The sequence below is a fragment of the Andrena cerasifolii genome, chromosome 13 (genome assembly GCF_050908995.1).
Source record: "Andrena cerasifolii isolate SP2316 chromosome 13, iyAndCera1_principal, whole genome shotgun sequence".
In the NCBI taxonomy this organism is placed as follows: Eukaryota; Metazoa; Arthropoda; class Insecta; order Hymenoptera; family Andrenidae; genus Andrena; species Andrena cerasifolii.
In genome coordinates this window covers 9,903,540-9,920,728 of record NC_135130.1, presented here as the reverse complement: position 1 = coordinate 9,920,728, position 17,189 = coordinate 9,903,540, and the positions used below count along the sequence as shown (strand labels likewise).

The window sequence follows — 17,189 nt, the reverse complement described above, 5'->3', positions numbered from 1 at the left end:
CATAAGATGTAGTTCTTTTTCTGAAAGAGATCTTTGACTACTAAGCCACAGCGTTCAGTCAGAAGTAACAGGAGTTAAGTTCCATCTCACTCTTAGCTTGAAAACCTACCTCTGCGCCATCATGACCAAGAAGTCGTACAGTAAGTTTTGTCGGTGGCAGCCCGGTGGCAAAATTGTGACAAGGCGTGGGATTTCGTAACGGACGAGGTCGCGTCGTTAAGATCCAGCGAAAGAATATGGGATTCGAAATCGAATCGCCGTGCCAGGGGATCCCGGCAACTCGTGCCGGGAGATTTCCATATCCCGCAGCCATCTCCAGCTGAAAATATCTCCGCTCGTGACTTTAGGCGGTCGTGAAGTACCACGACTGGGCGAGTCGGGGGACGTTTTATTTCGACATTATAAGCTATTTCACTTTAAAATGGGACAAATGGAATTGCAGTTCCCATCTAACAGCGATCTGGCATGCCGCTGCTGGTTCAGCCGGTGAACCGGCTTGCCAGAACTCATTTCGATCCAACTCGTGAATATGATCCTCCTCGTGAAATTAAAATGTTCGCTTCATCCATCCTCCTCCCCCTGTTTCTTAAAGAGTTATCGAAATCCCAAGCCGTTCGGAACTTTCGGCCGCTGAATGACGTCTTGATCTGGACGAGAGATAGGACTGCGACCTCATTAAGTCGTGATCGATGTCTCGAGATAGATTTTTTACTTTTGTTGCCTTTAGTTCACAAATGTATTTCATGGAACTGGAATAAATATCACCGCTAATTTCATTAGCGTGGTTTCTCATCTGGTTCACTTATCCCAAAATCAACGGGTAATTTTTTCCCGGCAATTCGTCATCCGCGAGACAATTGAGGAGCGGGGCTCGATACATTTGTACATGCATGTCTTCGAAGAGAAGAATTCCCTTCTCCATAGGTTCTACAGCTTGTATGCTTCAGCTCGGTTGATGTTCATTCCCCTCTGTCTCTGGGGACAATGCGATGTACTCGATTGTTTCACCGGAGACTGTGAAACATGAGAAACTAGCTTGGGGAGCGAGAAGCTGATGCCTCGGTAGACAGGGAAGGATTCAGCAGGCAAGTTGGACGAGAGGATGACGCTAAAAGAATTCTCGACCCTTTCGCCCCGTCCGTTGCTGAAATCCATTTGACCAAGTGTGACAGTCGAATAGCTCCATTTTCGTATATTCTAAAGGGGCTGAACTTTGTGCGCACCCGACTGTTCCTATTAAGTACTAGAACGTGTCGTATATACGTTTGAATCCTGGTGGCTGAAGACCTCATTGATCCAAGCATTATCGGGTAATAGTTTTCTTAATCAAAATTGAACTATTCGGATCTAATTGCTTCAGATCGATCGATTTCTGGCTTAACACTGACAGCCGAAGCCTAATTGCTCTAGAAACTGTTGGCTGATAAATTTCTTAATCAATAGTAAGCTATTGCAACCTAATCACATCAAAAGCTGCTGGCATAATTCTGAACGAAGTTCTACCCAGCTTTATACCTAGAATAATGAATATCCTATCTATGAACTGCGCCGGACTGTTGCAATAAACTTCAATCTAAAAGAATGCATCGGGCCAAAGGGCGAGCGTAATGAGGAAAAAGAAACGAAGATTATTCTTGTCTCGTAGGAACCAATTAAAGATTCCTCGTTCTCATTTGAACCAGGTGGCCAGGCCAGGTTTAAGGAGACGAAGAGACCGCGCAGATCTATCTATGGAGGGTAGCCTCTTCCAATTAACGTCACGTTTCTACCGGGATCGTTATCCTTATCGGTGCCTCCTTTCAGACCCGCGAAACGATCTAGAAAAAGTCTCACGATTCACGAACGAAAGAGGGTGCGAGAAACTTGAACCCACCATCGGGCTGTTCGTGAGCTAGCGACTACTTCTTATTCCACTTCCGCTTTGTTTTAGGGTAGTCCGGGGAATCGTAAACGGTGGAACTCGAGAGACTGCTTCCGGATGCGGCTGGCCCTCTCTTTCTTCCGGTAAATCCCTGCCAGGATCCTCGGGACAATGGCGGGTAGGAAAGTTCCAGAAGACTGCTTGCGCTTACAGGTGATACTCGGCCTTCTGTGATCGCGACTCTTCGCGTGAAAAGACGATAAAAAGTGTAATAAAGAGAACGCGGAAGTTGGATCCTGGCGTCGGTGTTCCCCGTAAGCGTCGCCGCTGGGAATTCGAATTATGGGTACCCATGGAAAGTATTCTGTACAGGTGTGGATAAACATATCTCTCCTAGTAGTATTTATTATACACGTATTTATTAAAATGTCCCAGCCTTACTTCATGTTTTGCATTACATACATAGAAATAGTTTAGTGCTCGCGATCTCCGTTTCCTCTATCAGGAAGTACACGCCAAGAAACAGATCACCTTGCCACTATGACGCTGTGAAACTTCCCGCTGGAGTTCTCAACACTACGACTTCGTGGAAACTTGGCCACACCTTGACTGAAATTTCCAACGCGGACAGAGGATGAGAGAACGAGAGGGTACCAGACGGAAATAGGCATATGCAACGAGGCCGGGCTGGAAAGAGTAGGTTCCTCTGTCTGGGGCGGTGAAGCAGCCACGCTCCGATAAATAGCATCCTTCTGATAGTCCTGGATCGAACGCTTTGAACGGCCCCATGGCTTTGTCTAGCTGCCATCAAATGAACTTGAGGGTCCGCGTAATAATTACTCGACACAGAGGGAGTGCCTAACTGACAGTCTCAAAGTGGTCGTTACCGGCGAGACAAAGCTAGGTACGAGTAAAAGGCTAATCGCTCAATTGTTGACTTTCAAACGATGCAAACAATACCTAAATATCGGCTAAATGCTTTAGGATGCTTGTACACTTTTACTATTAATTCAAATGCACCTTTGAACAATTTCGTTGTCCAATTCGTAGTAAGTTCACTTCACTTACGGAACATAAAAATGCTCACAGAGTTATGCACTGACACTGTATAAAAGCTCTTCATTGATGAGTCACTTGCACACAACCGTAATAATTGAACTGCACTGTAAATGATACGTTCCGTCGTAGAAAATAGCCCGGCTTAATAGCAAACGTATGCGTAAGCATTTACACCGGTGTGTATAAACCACAGGCTAATACGTCCGAGGGGGTGGCCCGGAAGTTTAATGGAACTTTCATAAAGGAAGTTTCTTGTGAAAATTTCGAGCGGTCTGCCGCACTTTTCACCCGCCTGGGTTATTGATGAAACCAAGTTTCATCGCCTGATGCTGGAGATATTTTCCAGACCCCACCCCCAGTCCGCCGCTCGATCGGTTTGCATTTGACTTGAATCCCCAACGTGGGGGAAGGGCGGAATAATCGAAACTGCTAAAGGAACACCTGCCGTCTGCAGGTTTGATCCTTACATAGAAGGGGAAAAATTATTCTTTACGTTTCTGGCTATACATCAGAAAAGTTCACAACCACGCTGAAATACTCGAGTTCTTCTACCCTTCGACTGTCAGGGAATGATGCCCATAGTGTTGCTTTAGAATATTTTATCTGGTTATTTGTAGCAGGTTGTTTGTGTTTGAAATAAATGGCGGATATATAACCGGGTATATTCTTTTATAAATGTTACACTACTTTTGTAAGACTTATTTCAGTTTACCATCGATTTTGTCACGATTTTTTTTATTTTTCAACACACCAACACAATATTTGGACACTTTATAATAATAAATTTTGAGCGATGGTCACACATATTTGATTAGACATATTTGAACATTCTTTAGATACCTGTAACACGTAGGAACCATATAAAAATTGGAAGAATTAACACACAATAGTGAAGGTATTGCAGAGTCCGGAACTCTGAATACCATAACCTACCGTACCAACATCTCTTGGTTCTCCCAAACATGAACACACAGGACACGTATAAAAGGCAGAATAAGTAACATGTAGTATTATATAATTTATAACTATAACGATCACATTCGTAATAGATGTATCTACATAACATTTTTCGCAGAGACTTGGTAAGAATGCACGATCCCTGCTGTTCAGATTAGCGACAGTACAAACAGCTGTAACACGAACGATAGAAGAGTCACGTGCGTCTTACGACACTTTGATTGTATTTTCAGCGTATCACTTACGACTAGATGTATAATCTTTGGTTAGATACAATAACAGCATAAAAAATACATTAGATATAGTTGAAAATCGTCGCAAAACCCGTACCCTGGATTTCCCAAGTCATCGCCGTACCGTATCACAATTTTTGGCAAGGGACGATAGATTGACATAAATATACGTATATATTGAACACGTATATATTGTGCGTGCGACAGTTAACAAACAGATCGCATTATCGCGACGGATTAAAGACAAAACATGCGTCGAGAATAGTTCTGTACCAAGGGAAACGGTAATGGAAGACGACAGTACGTGCGTGGATTCGTGAAACACGGGGATCGCTTTCGGAGGACGATGGCGCACGCATGTATAATTTACAAGAGAGGTAAGTCGTTCATACACACTGGCACGCAGTGTACAGTAGAACGTCGATTATCGAACCATGTAGTCAGCACAGAATTGACCTCTGGGAGATTACATCCCCCATTGGTTACTTTGATACCCTTCAGCGGTCAAATTACCCTGTTCTTTTCTTTCAATTTTTTGGGGATAGTCAACGTTCTACCATAAACTTGTAGAAGTAGCATCTTAAATATTCCAATACAGATTCAAATACGAGATTCATCAGTCGATATGTTATTAGCTGAATAGAAGGCTAGTTACGCAGTCTCGCCTAAACCTTAGGAGAGGCAGGGTATCCAGCTACGTATAAGGGCAGTGTCAGCAATAACAAGATGTACTAGGGGGTGGTGTTTCGCGCCCGTGGCATCGTAAGACTCTCTGATGAGGCAGCAACGACTTATCCACGGTAGTTTCCATTCGACTCATCACGCGGTCCAGAAGTATTTCCACAGCGCGCATCACGTTCTGTCCGGTAGCTGCACTCGTTTCCAGATACACCAAGCTGAAGCATACAGCCGATTGAAATCTTCAAAGTATTCATGGTCTCGATCATTTGTACTATTCAAGACTTTACACATCCTTTTGGAGAAGATGTCCAACCGGGAGAGGAAGCAAAAGAACTGGGTCGTTCAGGACTTCCCCCCTTCCAGGATACTTTTCCAAAAGGACGTAGGTTTCACTTGAAAGCATCGATCAGTATAAACTGCAGTGTACTTCAGTGGACTGTGATGGGTTGTGTACGGTGTCTTCATTGTTCTTGAATTTGTTTCGTGTTATACACTGCTCAACATCGTTACAGGATCATCCGTTTAAAAGATTTTACCATCGAATAAAATTACCACATGCTACGTGGCAATACACAATAGCAATTCTTCTTTCTTCGGAATTATTCGAAAATGTGATCCTCGAGGTTCTTGAGCGGTGTAACGTGTCAAAGAAAAGAGTGCGTTTCGAAGTTGTTTCTGTATGAATTGTGTCAATGATGGATGTGTACTATGTTATTTACCCATGCTTCTCTGCTAATTCCCGAGCCTTATGTTCGCTTATAACTCGCTTGTCTTCGAGGTCGGATTTATTTCCACAGAGAATTATGTCTGGATCCTCGCAATATGCGTGGGTCTACACGTACACAGATACATGTGTCAGCAATAAAAAAGAAACGATGTTCAATGAAAATCTTTTTTACGCGTCGATCGAACGATAGTTTGAGTTTTTACATACAAACAACATTACAAACTTATCACATTCTCGGTGGGCATTACACTCTCGTGTTACATACGCAAGCCAATGACAGTGGTGGAAAATATAATACAGTACCAGCAGTAGTAAAAGATTGAATACTTTTAAAGTTTGGGTACACACATTAATGAAAAAGTTAGTTCTTCATTTTACATTCGCTTTACAGTAGTAGCACGCACCTTTATTTCGTTAACTTTTATGGACTCATTAAGGTCGGATGATTGCGAAACGAACTTATTACTTGCAGAATTCCCTCCTCTTCTATTTACCTCATGTACATCTTGAAAACTCAGGTAGTGTCTTGGCTCGTTTTCGTATTGCAAAGCGAACTTATTTCCAACAGATCCAAACGGAAATATATACATTTTCTTGAAGTACCTTCTACTATTCGTCAGTATTCAAAGTTCCGTCGATTTTTTTCTTACGTTCGTTGTTTCTTGAGAAGGGGTACGTTTCTTTGTTCCTAGCCTTTACTTGTAATGCCTGAAAGCCTCATCTTTAATCGCGCCAAACAAGCGCAATCGGAAAACCTTCACCTTTCAATATATTTTATGGCGAAAACTACGAAAATACTTAACAAATATAACAAGTACATCCAAGAGATGCGGATAAGGTTTGTAAACGAGGAAATGATCACAATTAAGTTTAAACATCATAACATCTTATTACCTACAACTGGACATTAATTACAGTTGTTCAATACTGGCGAAATTAATCAATAAATAATATAATACTATTAACTTCATTAGGTTTATATATAAATAAGTAAAAGTTAAGGTACCAGCTAGAACCTATATCTTTGATTCGTCCGCAAAACAAAAACGTGATAGGTGTACCCAAACTTTTGAATGGTAGTGTACATACTTATTATTAATGCTGGAAAAACGCAATGAAATTATATAAAGAAACAATACATTTTTTTTACTGATCATTAGTTTCTGAAACACATGCAAAATAACTTATATAAAACCATCATGCTGCTAATTGTAAGCCCAATCCCTACACTACTATTCTAATCTACATGGAGCATGCGTAAGATTAAAGAAACTTCCATTTCTGTAGATATTAACTCAAATCATCGTTCGACAAAATATCCCCTTAGTCTTGCACAATATTTAACAATGATAAAGTTAATAAATGATTAGTACCCTAAGTTGTTCCAGCCAATTTCTTACTTCAAGGAAAGATATCTCATTGGTCAGGTCAAAAATTAGAAGGAAGCCCATAGAATCCCGGTAAAATGCAGTGGTTAGACTTCTGAACCTGAATGTTAATCGCATTAAAGCACTTGTACGAATGGGTAATAGTTAACTGTATAGTTAATTTTTTTAATGCATATACTATTGATAAAGACAATCATGGATATAGGATATTGCACATCACATCATCCAATGCTATTAAGGTAATATTAATTTGAAGTTTCTTTTCCTTAAAACTAAAATTGTTAAAGAAGTATCTAATATGCATTCTGAATTATTTATTATCTGTAGCTAATCGTAGCAATTGTTACCGCTCTTGGCCAGCTGTGTCCCACAGCTGCAAATGCACACGCTGAGTCCTACCATTTGCTGTCTGGTAGATCTGCAATGATTAATGAGCCCCGCTTTCAAGTAGTAACATATGCATCTTAAAGGTATTTCGCATGTACAAGTAGGTACGTGGGATTTTTACGAATAGTTACAACAACATACCCTTATACAATCTCCAATAAGCAACTATTATACCAATAAATACAGAATACTTCCTATGTAACATAAATATGCCTCTTACCACTCGTTTTTCCTTGAAGTCGATGCCGACAGTGGACATGAAACGAGAATCAAACATACCGTCGGTATATTGAAACAAAAAACTAGTCTTGCCAACCCCAGAGTTCCCAAGGGCCAGGAACTTGATGAGATAATCGTATTCCATTTTCGTGAATCAGTAATTTAAGCCAAACGCGGTTATATCACGCTTTTATTGAGAAACTTTGTTAAAGCAGGCACGTGAGCGTGAAATTTCAATAATAGTATTAAACATGATTCAACACACACTTCATTCCGATAGAAATCCTCGCGGACGCGTTTAATTATTTACTTTTAAGACGAGAAATTATAACGGCTACTGAAGCGAGACATGTGCGTCATTAGACACCTGTTGCCTGCGTGTACGATTTTCAAGCGGTACGCGTGTTCCGAATTAAAATATTCGATTATTAACACTCTTTTGCTGTGATGCAGATTACTGAATCGAAAATACAACGCAACAAGAGTGCAAAAATCAACGAACGAATCGTTTTACATTCACGAACTACGTCTTACCTCCTTCACTGTCACCTGCCGAATGCCACAAAACGCCAACAGAATGCAGCCATGACAGAATGCCACGGATGTTCTGCTGGAGACTTCAGCGCCGCCAGGGGAGCAAACTTTTATTTTTCATGTTCGATATATTGCACAATATACAAGAGTATGAAAAAATATCTCGGATTTTTTCCTACACATTTTCATTGACTTTGCGATATTCTTTGAACGCGATCGTTCCTATGAAAATATCTACTTAGTAAATGTTTTTTGTAAAGGGTTTTTCGTTTTCTTAAATCAAGGGTTATAAACGAGAATATTGCGATTTTCGTAAGAATTTCCGGCTAATGGTTAAAGAATTAATGCTGTTTGCCACCTAGATATAAACTATTAGTGGGGAAATTGATCACGTGGCGCATTACTGCGCTCCTCGACTTGAAATTACATTATGGCTTCTTATGCAAAAATCAATAAAAATGGTATGAATATTAATTTAAATAGTTTCTACATATATATATATTGTTGTATTAATTTGGTATATAAATTCATGATCACGCTTTTACGCGTCTACAGTAAATTAGATGGGCCACATAACCCAAACCTAACCCTTCCATAATTATTCCTTATTATATTATTATAGCATAATAATGAAAGCACTTGGCTGTGTTTTCAATTCAGGAAGCATGAACAGTATCCCCAACAGTAATGAGTCCATTTTCTTTAGTTACTTTGGTTAAATAAATACCGAATCTTAATTTTCCATGGAACTGCTCTGCAAGTGTACGCAGTGGTTCTACCGTCTTCATACCAGTAGTTTGATCGATGCATATCATCTGGCATCTAGTACACGGTCCAGTTACCTTAATAGAACAACTTTTTAATTCAAAGAACTATCTAGTTCTTGTTTTCATTCATTAAGCGTACATACCGCAAAGTTGTTTCTTCCAATAGTAATATGCTTCCACTCTGTTTCCTGGAAAGCTTCACAACCACTTAATATCATATTCCCCCTAAATCTATGTACAATTGTATCTTTTTGAACTTCAGCATCAGATACCTTATCACTGAGCCACGATACACTAGCTTTATTTATTAACAAATATTGGGCTTGACTAGAAAATGATAGTTCAGGTTGATTACTCCCTGAGGAAAGAAAATGCAGTTAGATAAGCAAATGAAATGGATAAAACTTTGTGTCTCATACCTTTTCGTTTGTTGTCATAATCGCTTTGTCTTATGAGTCTCAAATCTGGTAGTCTTAATGCTAAACTTAACCACTCAGAGACATCTGAACCACAGTCAGTCCCTTCTACTTTATGCCCACAAATTCGACTTTGACATACTGTCCCTTTTACTGGTTTTGCAGAGGTATTGTCTAAGGAGATACTTATCGCTGGCATATCTGAGAATATTTTGCAATTATGAAATTCCTTGACCCATACAAACATGTGCATTAAAGAAGTTTTATACCTGGGTAATTTAATTCTATAATTCCTTCTTCCTTTTTTATAACTGGCCTCAGTAAACAAAGATTTATATGTTGCTTTTGTGTTAAACAAGTACCAGAGGATGTAACAATCATCCATTCTCTGTCGTACTGCAAACCTTTAGAATTTAGGCTCCAGGAACCTGTTATATTATAAGCAGCGCACGATTTTATTGGATATATGTACAATTGTTCTAAAGTGCACTTCTTTTTAACTGCACTAGTGTCTATTGTCAGATTGAAGAATTGGTTATCATTGATAAATTGATTAATTGATTCCCTAATATTTTGTAATTTATTGATAATTGTATTACTATTATTGTTTGTTATGGTACATGTCTTTAGTGCATCAGTGTCATGCTGATCATATTTTTTGTGTAAAGTTGTTTTATATTCCAGCCACCAGTCTGGAACTTTATTTATTTGTGATCCATCCACAAAGCACTGTTTAATCATAAGTAATAAAGTCTCAACATCTTTAACTGTAGACATGTATCCAAATGAAGCTCTCACAGCCCCAGTTGGTTTGCCATTTATTAAATCTGCAGTACCCCCACAGACATAACCTGCATCATAGTTGTGAAGAACTTCTTCATTTGACAAGGCTAAATGCCTCTGGCATGCGCCAGGATTGCAGAAACAACCAGTTCTGAGGTGTATTTTATAGAGAGCTGCCATATTCAAGATTTCCATGTATCCTACGTATTCTCCATTGGAGCGCATGAGATTAAATGCAACAATGCTGCCCTGCAAATCATTGTTATCATAAGCTGTGTCAGAATACAGCCTTACAACCGGTTTTCCATTACTATGGTGAAGTGTTAGCAAAGAGTTGTATAAAACTTTGGCAAGTGAAAACACATGCTCTGATATTTTCTTCATCGTAATAGACGACAATATGTCTAAACCATGCCTTAAAGATATTATGGAGAGGAATGGTACAGTGCCGTCTTCAAATCTGCAAGAAATACATGTTTAGAAAAGATGTATTCTTTTAAACAATGCTTGAGTTTATGTACCTTTGATGTAGACTCTGACGTTTTACATGAAACATTTCTGAGCTTAGAGAAACATCTACAGTGCCTCCACCATAATAAACCTTCTGCAGTACATTCGCACTATCGTTCTTTACTAATAGTGCACCAATTCCAGTAGGGTATCCAAACATCTTATAAAAAGATAGACACACAAAATCTGGTTTGTGAACAGACAAGTCCAAATCATTTGTAGCTACAAAAGCAGCAGCATCAAGGAGGACATACCACCTCGTGGATGTATCATGAATTATATTGGAAAGAATACCATTATGCACATCTTCAATCCATTTTAGAGGATACTTTAATCCCGAAAAATTGCATTGCGCGGGATATACAAAGAGCGAGTTGCTGCTTGTTTGTGAAGAAGAAGCTAAGGATGGATTCAAAGGAGACTTGAAAGTTTCAAAAGCATTACTGTGACTTAAGCAAGTTATGTTTGCTCCCGTTTTAGCGACGACTTCCCGCATACCAAGAACAGATGTATGATTATCTTGTGTATAAACAAAGTGCCCTGCTTGGGACAAAGTATTGCTTGTCCCCTCTTTACTGAACAGGAATGCATCAGCTATGATCTTCAAAGAAGCAGTTGCACTGGATGTAAATATAACAGTATAGTCATCAGAAGATACATGAAAGTGATTTAAAATCCTGGAACAGTAAAAAGAATTGCTGATATGCTTGTGCTCAAACAGTATACAAAGCTATTTATTCTGTTGGATGACTTACACATATCTCATCTGTTCTATGATATCATGAGTCACAGTAGCTGCAGTCCCAATGGAGTGTGGATTAGCATAAAGTGAATGATGCAACTCAGCAGCAGTATTTTTTATTTGTGTGTCTGAATACAAAGTTGCTCCTGCATGATCCAAGTAACATTCCCCTGGAAAATAGGAGACGGTTAGATATAGCTCTGTTGTCTTCCTCAGAAACATAGTGTGTTGCAATATGGTTTACTTATTACTCACCTTTGATTCTCGAAAATTCGTTTTCAAGAATTTTCGTCGTCTCGTTATCGTACACCGGCGTATACGCTACTGACGTATCTATATTTTCCATGTTCATCAGTGTTATGGAAGGATTGATGCGACTGTTTTGATGTCTTTTCCCATTGTGCATTAGATGAAGTACTCAGTACTGGTGAAGTAACGTAAGCGCTATTACCTAATAGGGATTGTAACTACGCAATGGTTCTCTTTTCCTTGGCTTCTAAAAGCCGTGACGAAGGATTTCAATTGGCGTGATTATTTATCCGTCGACGGCCTCAATATGATACACGGTAGTACCATGTACGGGACATAAAAAAGAAGAAAATATGATAAGATTTTCTGAACCTACAACAGAGGAGTAAGCACACATTCTAGAAAATGTACAGTGAATGCTACTTATGAAGAATAATATTGTTCAGAGTATATCGGTAAACATTACTCTAAATATTCGTGGAATTTAGTGAAATATTACGTTATCACCATGATAACAGAGTTTATGCATGGCCTTGTATATACATATATGCATATCTACTCGATCGATTACGTAAGGTATAATACGTAGAACATGTTAAAATCCAAGCTGCATATGGAGCAAATACATGAATACCCTCAGTGATCTACAGACACACGAAATAAAGAGTATACATTTTTTTGTGGATGGGCGGAAAGTGAAAGGAATTGATATGTTAAAATTTGGAAAGTTTGTTAGTCTGATCAACATTTAAACCATACTTTCTCATGTGACGAGGTGGCCGAGTGGTTAAGGCGTTGGACTGCTAATCCAATGTGCTCTGCACGCGTGGGTTCGAATCCCATCCTCGTCGACTCTCTGTTTTTTTTTATCCTTTGTATGTACCCTTTTTTAATTGATTATGATGATAGTATATCTTTTGATTAATTTATTATAATACTTTTATATAAATGATGTATTCAAGATTGTAAGATTAGAACCATTACGGGAAGTTTAAAGTAGGGTTATACATTTATTAAGGAGGAAGGAACATGTTAGACAAATGAATGAAAAATAAAATTATAGTAACGAAAAATGAACATAGGTATTTAGAAAAATCACGCCTGCAATTATGGAAATTTTCAAATAAAAATGCACAATAGTGCTGAAGAGGAGAATCCACCGATACCGGACACTTTAGGGGATGAAAATGCATTCCCCATGAAGTCCAACGACGTAATAAACGAAAATCAATCCAGTGTCGCAAATCACGCAGCTCACGAATCAAATTCTGAAAACCACAACTCCATTTCTACTATATCAACAAGTAAATTGGAAGCAAAGTCTCAGAAATGTGATTCCATTCTATTCCATTGGAATATATGTACATACGTAGAGGTTTTTTTAAAGACTTGTCGCCAACAGAAGAGTACCTCAAAATGATGAGACATCTTATTGAAAGCAATTCCTTGTCGCCTGGCACTACTGTGATACTACAAGATCTTTATGACATGTTCAAATCCATTAAGGGTTATGGTCCAACAACTTGGGGCAGGCCTGCTGATTTTGAGACGGCAACTACCTCGAGACAATTCGACGAAGGTAAAAAACAGAGCTTACTAGAGGGAATTAGACTAGCAAAGGAGATCATGTTCAAAAGAAGCGTTTCATAAAGGCCGCCATATAGAAATTGGATACGGTTTTGAAACAGATAAGTCACCGTTGCAGCCGGGGACGTATCCGTCGGAAGATGCTACTGCTGATCTCAAGGATTCTCATAGTGGACAAGAAGAAAAGCCATCGGCATCTAATGAACGCGAAACTTTACCGATTGATTGGAGAGGATCTGACAAATTGGACCACCAGAAGGAACGTAAAAGCAGAACGACGTCTACTGATGAAGATAGGCAGCATCAGATTAGATTTGAGGCGGAAGAGGACTATCACTTTGGACGCCCGTGTAACTCAGACGTTTTCAAAATTGACAATATTTTTTCCAGTTTCTCGTTAAAGGAGATAGGTCAGGAGAAAGCGTTGAAAAACACACCAGTTACATGGTAACGAAGAAAAGGAAACGCTTTTCTGAGAATACTGGGAGTACCCCAAGTGGGAGTAGCCAAAGTGCTGCCCATGTCGAGGAGACGGACTCTAATCAGAATGTTGCGAAAGAAATTGAGATACAGCAAGAAGGGCGATTGCTGAAAGTGAATTACAATCGTGGATTTCATTTGTTGACCAGTATGGAGACGATGTTCATTTTCCCTTCCCTATTTTTAGATACTGAAGAACAGGAAAGCAGACAAACACGATGCAGCGACAAAGCAGTAGAAAGTATCTTTCTCTATGGCGCGTCATTTAGATCAGATTAGGTGCGCACGCGTTTTGAATTCAGACTGGAAGTTACGACATCGGGAATTGCTCCAGGGTTCGGACAAGATCACGCCTATAAGTTTTTGACCACGCCATTCCGCCGCAGGCTCACACGGTTACTTTATCTAATAATATAACCAGATCACCAACACACTGACAAATGTTACGTGGAACCGGTGTACACAGCGTATATGGCTTTATATGTCAGTGCCACAATTCGGAGAAAGTGCGTCCTTGACGGGTTTTACAATATCACGGCCTGGCATTGGTATATGTATCATGTTACATAAACGAAGGGAAGGACGCGTTGCAAAGGGGGAAAAAAATCTTCAATGTCTCACGTGACGTAGTAACGTTCCCTTGTACAACCAGAGTACGCTCTGAAATTGTGCAATAAATTGCATTACATCAAGTAAAAGTACCTTCGCCAAGACTGTTTCATGAGAAGTAGGACTGATAGTCTAATTAAGTAGATGGTTATAAATGGTGGTACTTGAATAAACGTGTCGCATATAGTTCCTCCTATTATCATTTCCCATCTTTTGTCGGTAGTGTTCTTGCTTTATAATATTAATGATCCCTCGTGTGTACACTTTCATATCGAGGAAGATACGTTTACACAAATGATAAGCGTGTAAGGACTTTAGCCGTATTTTAATAATTGCTGATTTTTTTAGTACTTATTAAAATATATTAATAATAATGACCCTCGAATGGAAGCGGAGTCTGTTCTTTTACCAAAATTAATGGTAGGGAATACTGATCTTGGTTACATATTCTTGCCAAACTCTTGATCTTAATTGCGTCGGAACCACGCCTGGAATTCGTCCATGTCCCCTTTTACCAAAGTATCCTACTCCACCTTCACACTTGCTATCCTCCTTTCTTAATGATTTCTCACAAAAAAGTCCGGCGCGGGTACAGTTTCCCTCTCCCTCGATCGACCATGCCCAATCGCATTGCGAACAGTGGCACCCAAAATTCGATTGATCCCCCTATAATCGTACCTGCATATAAATACCGGGTCAGTTGGCAGGTTTTGTCAGAGCCAAGCAACTCCTTCGACCAAAAACAAAATGGTATTCAAGGTAAGCTTCTACTCGAGTACGTAAGTATACACTCGCAGTTACAGCGATTTCGTCTACAGAACGAAAGACCTCTTGGCACAGTGCAACGTGGAATAAATGGGACTCTGAAGTTTCTACGAAGTATTGAATATCTTTAGTTGAACTTCTGACGATTTTAATTAGTTCCCCTGCGTACTACAATTTAAAATTTTCCCTTGAGAGTCAAATTCAGTTAGTTGGAAGGGGGGGGGGGGGTCTTACAGTTTTTTAACATGGAAAAATACATTTCTTTCGCTTTTATGGATAGTTCTTGAGATATTAAATGGAGTGCGTTGTTCCATGGGTATTTGTACTGTGCTTATAAGATGGCACAGTCTTTAAAAGATTCATAAAGCCTATTGCATCGTTTTCATTGGCTTGGAATCTTATTTAAACTCTGACTTTGGTATAATACAGTTCATTAACGTTCAATTTAAATGAGTTTACTTGTTACCGCATAAAGTTTTCGTAAAATAACGTACGAATTTTTTTGAAGTTCTTAGCTTTTGTAGCCTTCTTGGCGGTAGCCCGTGCCGGTGGTCCAGCGGCTTACGACATTGCTACAGCGTCTGGAGACCACAGCAGCATTGGTATCAGCCAGGAGTCGACCCAGAAGGGCTATGCGGGCCAGAACGTGATCTCCTCTTACTCGAGGGCTGAGGACAGCGCTCACTCCTCCGTCCGCGTGAGCAGCCACAGCGTCAGCAACGATGCTTTGTTGAACTATGACATCAGTCATGCACCGATCGCGGCCGCAGCTCCTCTCATCGCCAAGACCTACGCTACACCTTACAGCTACTCTGCCCCAGCACCTCTTTTGACCAAGGCCTACGCTGCACCTTATAGCTACCCTGCCCCAGCACCTCTTCTGACCAAGGCCTACGCCTCACCATACAGCTACTCTGCCCCAGCACCTCTCCTGACCAAGGCCTACGCTGCACCTTACAGCTACCCTGCCCCAGCACCTCTCCTGACCAAGGCCTACGCCTCACCATACAGCTACTCTGCCCCAGCACCTCTCCTGACCAAGGCCTACGCTGCACCTTACAGCTACCCTGCCCCAGCACCTCTCCTGACCAAGGCCTATGCCGCCCCTTACAGCTACGCTGCCCCAGCTGCTCCCCTTCTAACTAAGTCCTACATCGCACCTGCCGCTCCTCTTCTGGCTAAAAGCTATGAATACGCTGCCCCTGCCCCGGTCATTGCTAAGAGCGCCCTGATCGCGTCTGCTCACGGATACTCTGCCGCCATTGCACCGGCTCCTCTCCTGGCTAAGACCTACAGTGCGCCTCTTCTTACCAAAACTTTGGAACCTTCTGCACCCATTGTACACACTGTCTTCAACGGTCTCGGTACCAGCTACGCCTGGTAAACTAGTAACTTTGACGCGTTAGCCCAATCAGTTTCCTCTGCATCTTACCCGACACGATTATTTTTTGTTGCCGTTGAAGTTCGTTTGTGATGAACTTCGGCAATGAACATCGCTGAAAATAGCAATATCCACTGAAAATGCGGATCCACCGGAACGATAGAGTTAACGGAACAAACCGTACTGAGCTGTGTAGATAAAGCGTTTAACGATTTCACACCTTTCCCCCTATAAAGCAATCAAACTCCGTTATACATGTAATTATGCGTACAAGTAAGTAGGTGTAGATACACATGTATGGATGTTGTGTGCGAATAAACATAGGTGATATTATTTGTATTTATGTTACGCGCGCCGACTACTTTCACTGTCCAACATTTACCGGGAATTTTGCTGAGGAATATGATTTTTGTAAAGACTACTATGTGCACCCGAAAGATCGACAAATAAATCTTAATTTTTTACCTAACGATGGCTTTTGTACATTTTCCTCCAATACAAAATCCTTTTGATCTGCCTATCTTAATATATAAAGCAAAAAACTTCTATATGTTTATGTGTTTTTTTGTTGCCTAAAAGCTTTCAAATGATAAACTCTGGGATCACGAAATGTGCCTCAGCTCATTATGCCTGCCTAATCCAGATGAATGTGACCATTTTTACACAAAAAAACTAAAAAAAAATTTTTTATAAAATCAGAATCTAAGTTTTGGGCGAAGCCGGATAGTAAAGGTATATAGTAGTACATATATTAAAGTAGTGTATGGCCTAAACAATAATAGTATTTCAATGTGGTTGCAATCATTGAATATGACAACAAAAGACCGTATTTTAAGAATCTAGGTTCATGAATA

The 17,189-nt window shown here is 40.1% G+C and overlaps 4 protein-coding genes and 1 non-coding gene across 7 annotated transcripts; 3 read left to right on the top strand and 2 right to left on the bottom strand.

Annotated features, from left to right (window-relative positions):
* Window positions 1–3,638: 3,638 nt before the first annotated feature.
* On the bottom strand, window positions 3,639–8,366 carry Rab27 (RAS oncogene family member Rab27). Its single transcript, XM_076825941.1, has 5 exons — window positions 7,514–8,366; window positions 7,254–7,324; window positions 6,892–7,006; window positions 5,511–5,623; window positions 3,639–5,006 (listed from the first exon to the last, which is right to left on the bottom strand). Exons 1-5 carry the CDS (start codon window positions 7,655–7,657, stop codon window positions 4,823–4,825), a joined length of 627 nt encoding a protein of 208 aa, XP_076682056.1. The 5' UTR covers window positions 7,658–8,366; the 3' UTR covers window positions 3,639–4,822.
* LOC143376081 (uncharacterized) lies at window positions 8,343–16,798 on the top strand. 2 transcript variants are annotated; one of them, XM_076825939.1, is made up of 2 exons: window positions 8,343–8,507; window positions 15,463–16,798. In XM_076825939.1, exons 1-2 carry the CDS (start codon window positions 8,487–8,489, stop codon window positions 16,336–16,338), a joined length of 897 nt encoding a protein of 298 aa, XP_076682054.1. In that variant the 5' UTR covers window positions 8,343–8,486; the 3' UTR covers window positions 16,339–16,798. The 2 variants fall into 2 exon arrangements, with proteins under 2 accessions (XP_076682054.1, XP_076682055.1); XM_076825940.1 differs by lacking the exon at window positions 8,343–8,507 and adding an exon at window positions 14,863–14,948.
* Window positions 8,645–11,670, bottom strand: Mal (molybdenum cofactor sulfurase). Its single transcript, XM_076825936.1, has 7 exons — window positions 11,520–11,670; window positions 11,278–11,434; window positions 10,534–11,199; window positions 9,499–10,472; window positions 9,233–9,430; window positions 8,957–9,171; window positions 8,645–8,888 (listed from the first exon to the last, which is right to left on the bottom strand). Exons 1-7 carry the CDS (start codon window positions 11,668–11,670, stop codon window positions 8,703–8,705), a joined length of 2,547 nt encoding a protein of 848 aa, XP_076682051.1. The 3' UTR covers window positions 8,645–8,702.
* On the top strand, window positions 12,283–12,364 carry Trnas-gcu (transfer RNA serine (anticodon GCU)). The gene has a single exon. It is a non-coding gene; the product is annotated as a tRNA-Ser (tRNA).
* Window positions 12,643–13,859, top strand: LOC143376080 (uncharacterized). 2 transcript variants are annotated; one of them, XM_076825937.1, is made up of 4 exons: window positions 12,643–12,817; window positions 12,901–13,092; window positions 13,202–13,523; window positions 13,562–13,859. In XM_076825937.1, exons 1-4 carry the CDS (start codon window positions 12,643–12,645, stop codon window positions 13,857–13,859), a joined length of 987 nt encoding a protein of 328 aa, XP_076682052.1. The 2 variants fall into 2 exon arrangements, with proteins under 2 accessions (XP_076682052.1, XP_076682053.1); XM_076825938.1 differs by lacking the exon at window positions 13,562–13,859 and having other exon boundaries at window positions 13,202–13,551.
* Window positions 16,799–17,189: the final 391 nt, after the last annotated feature.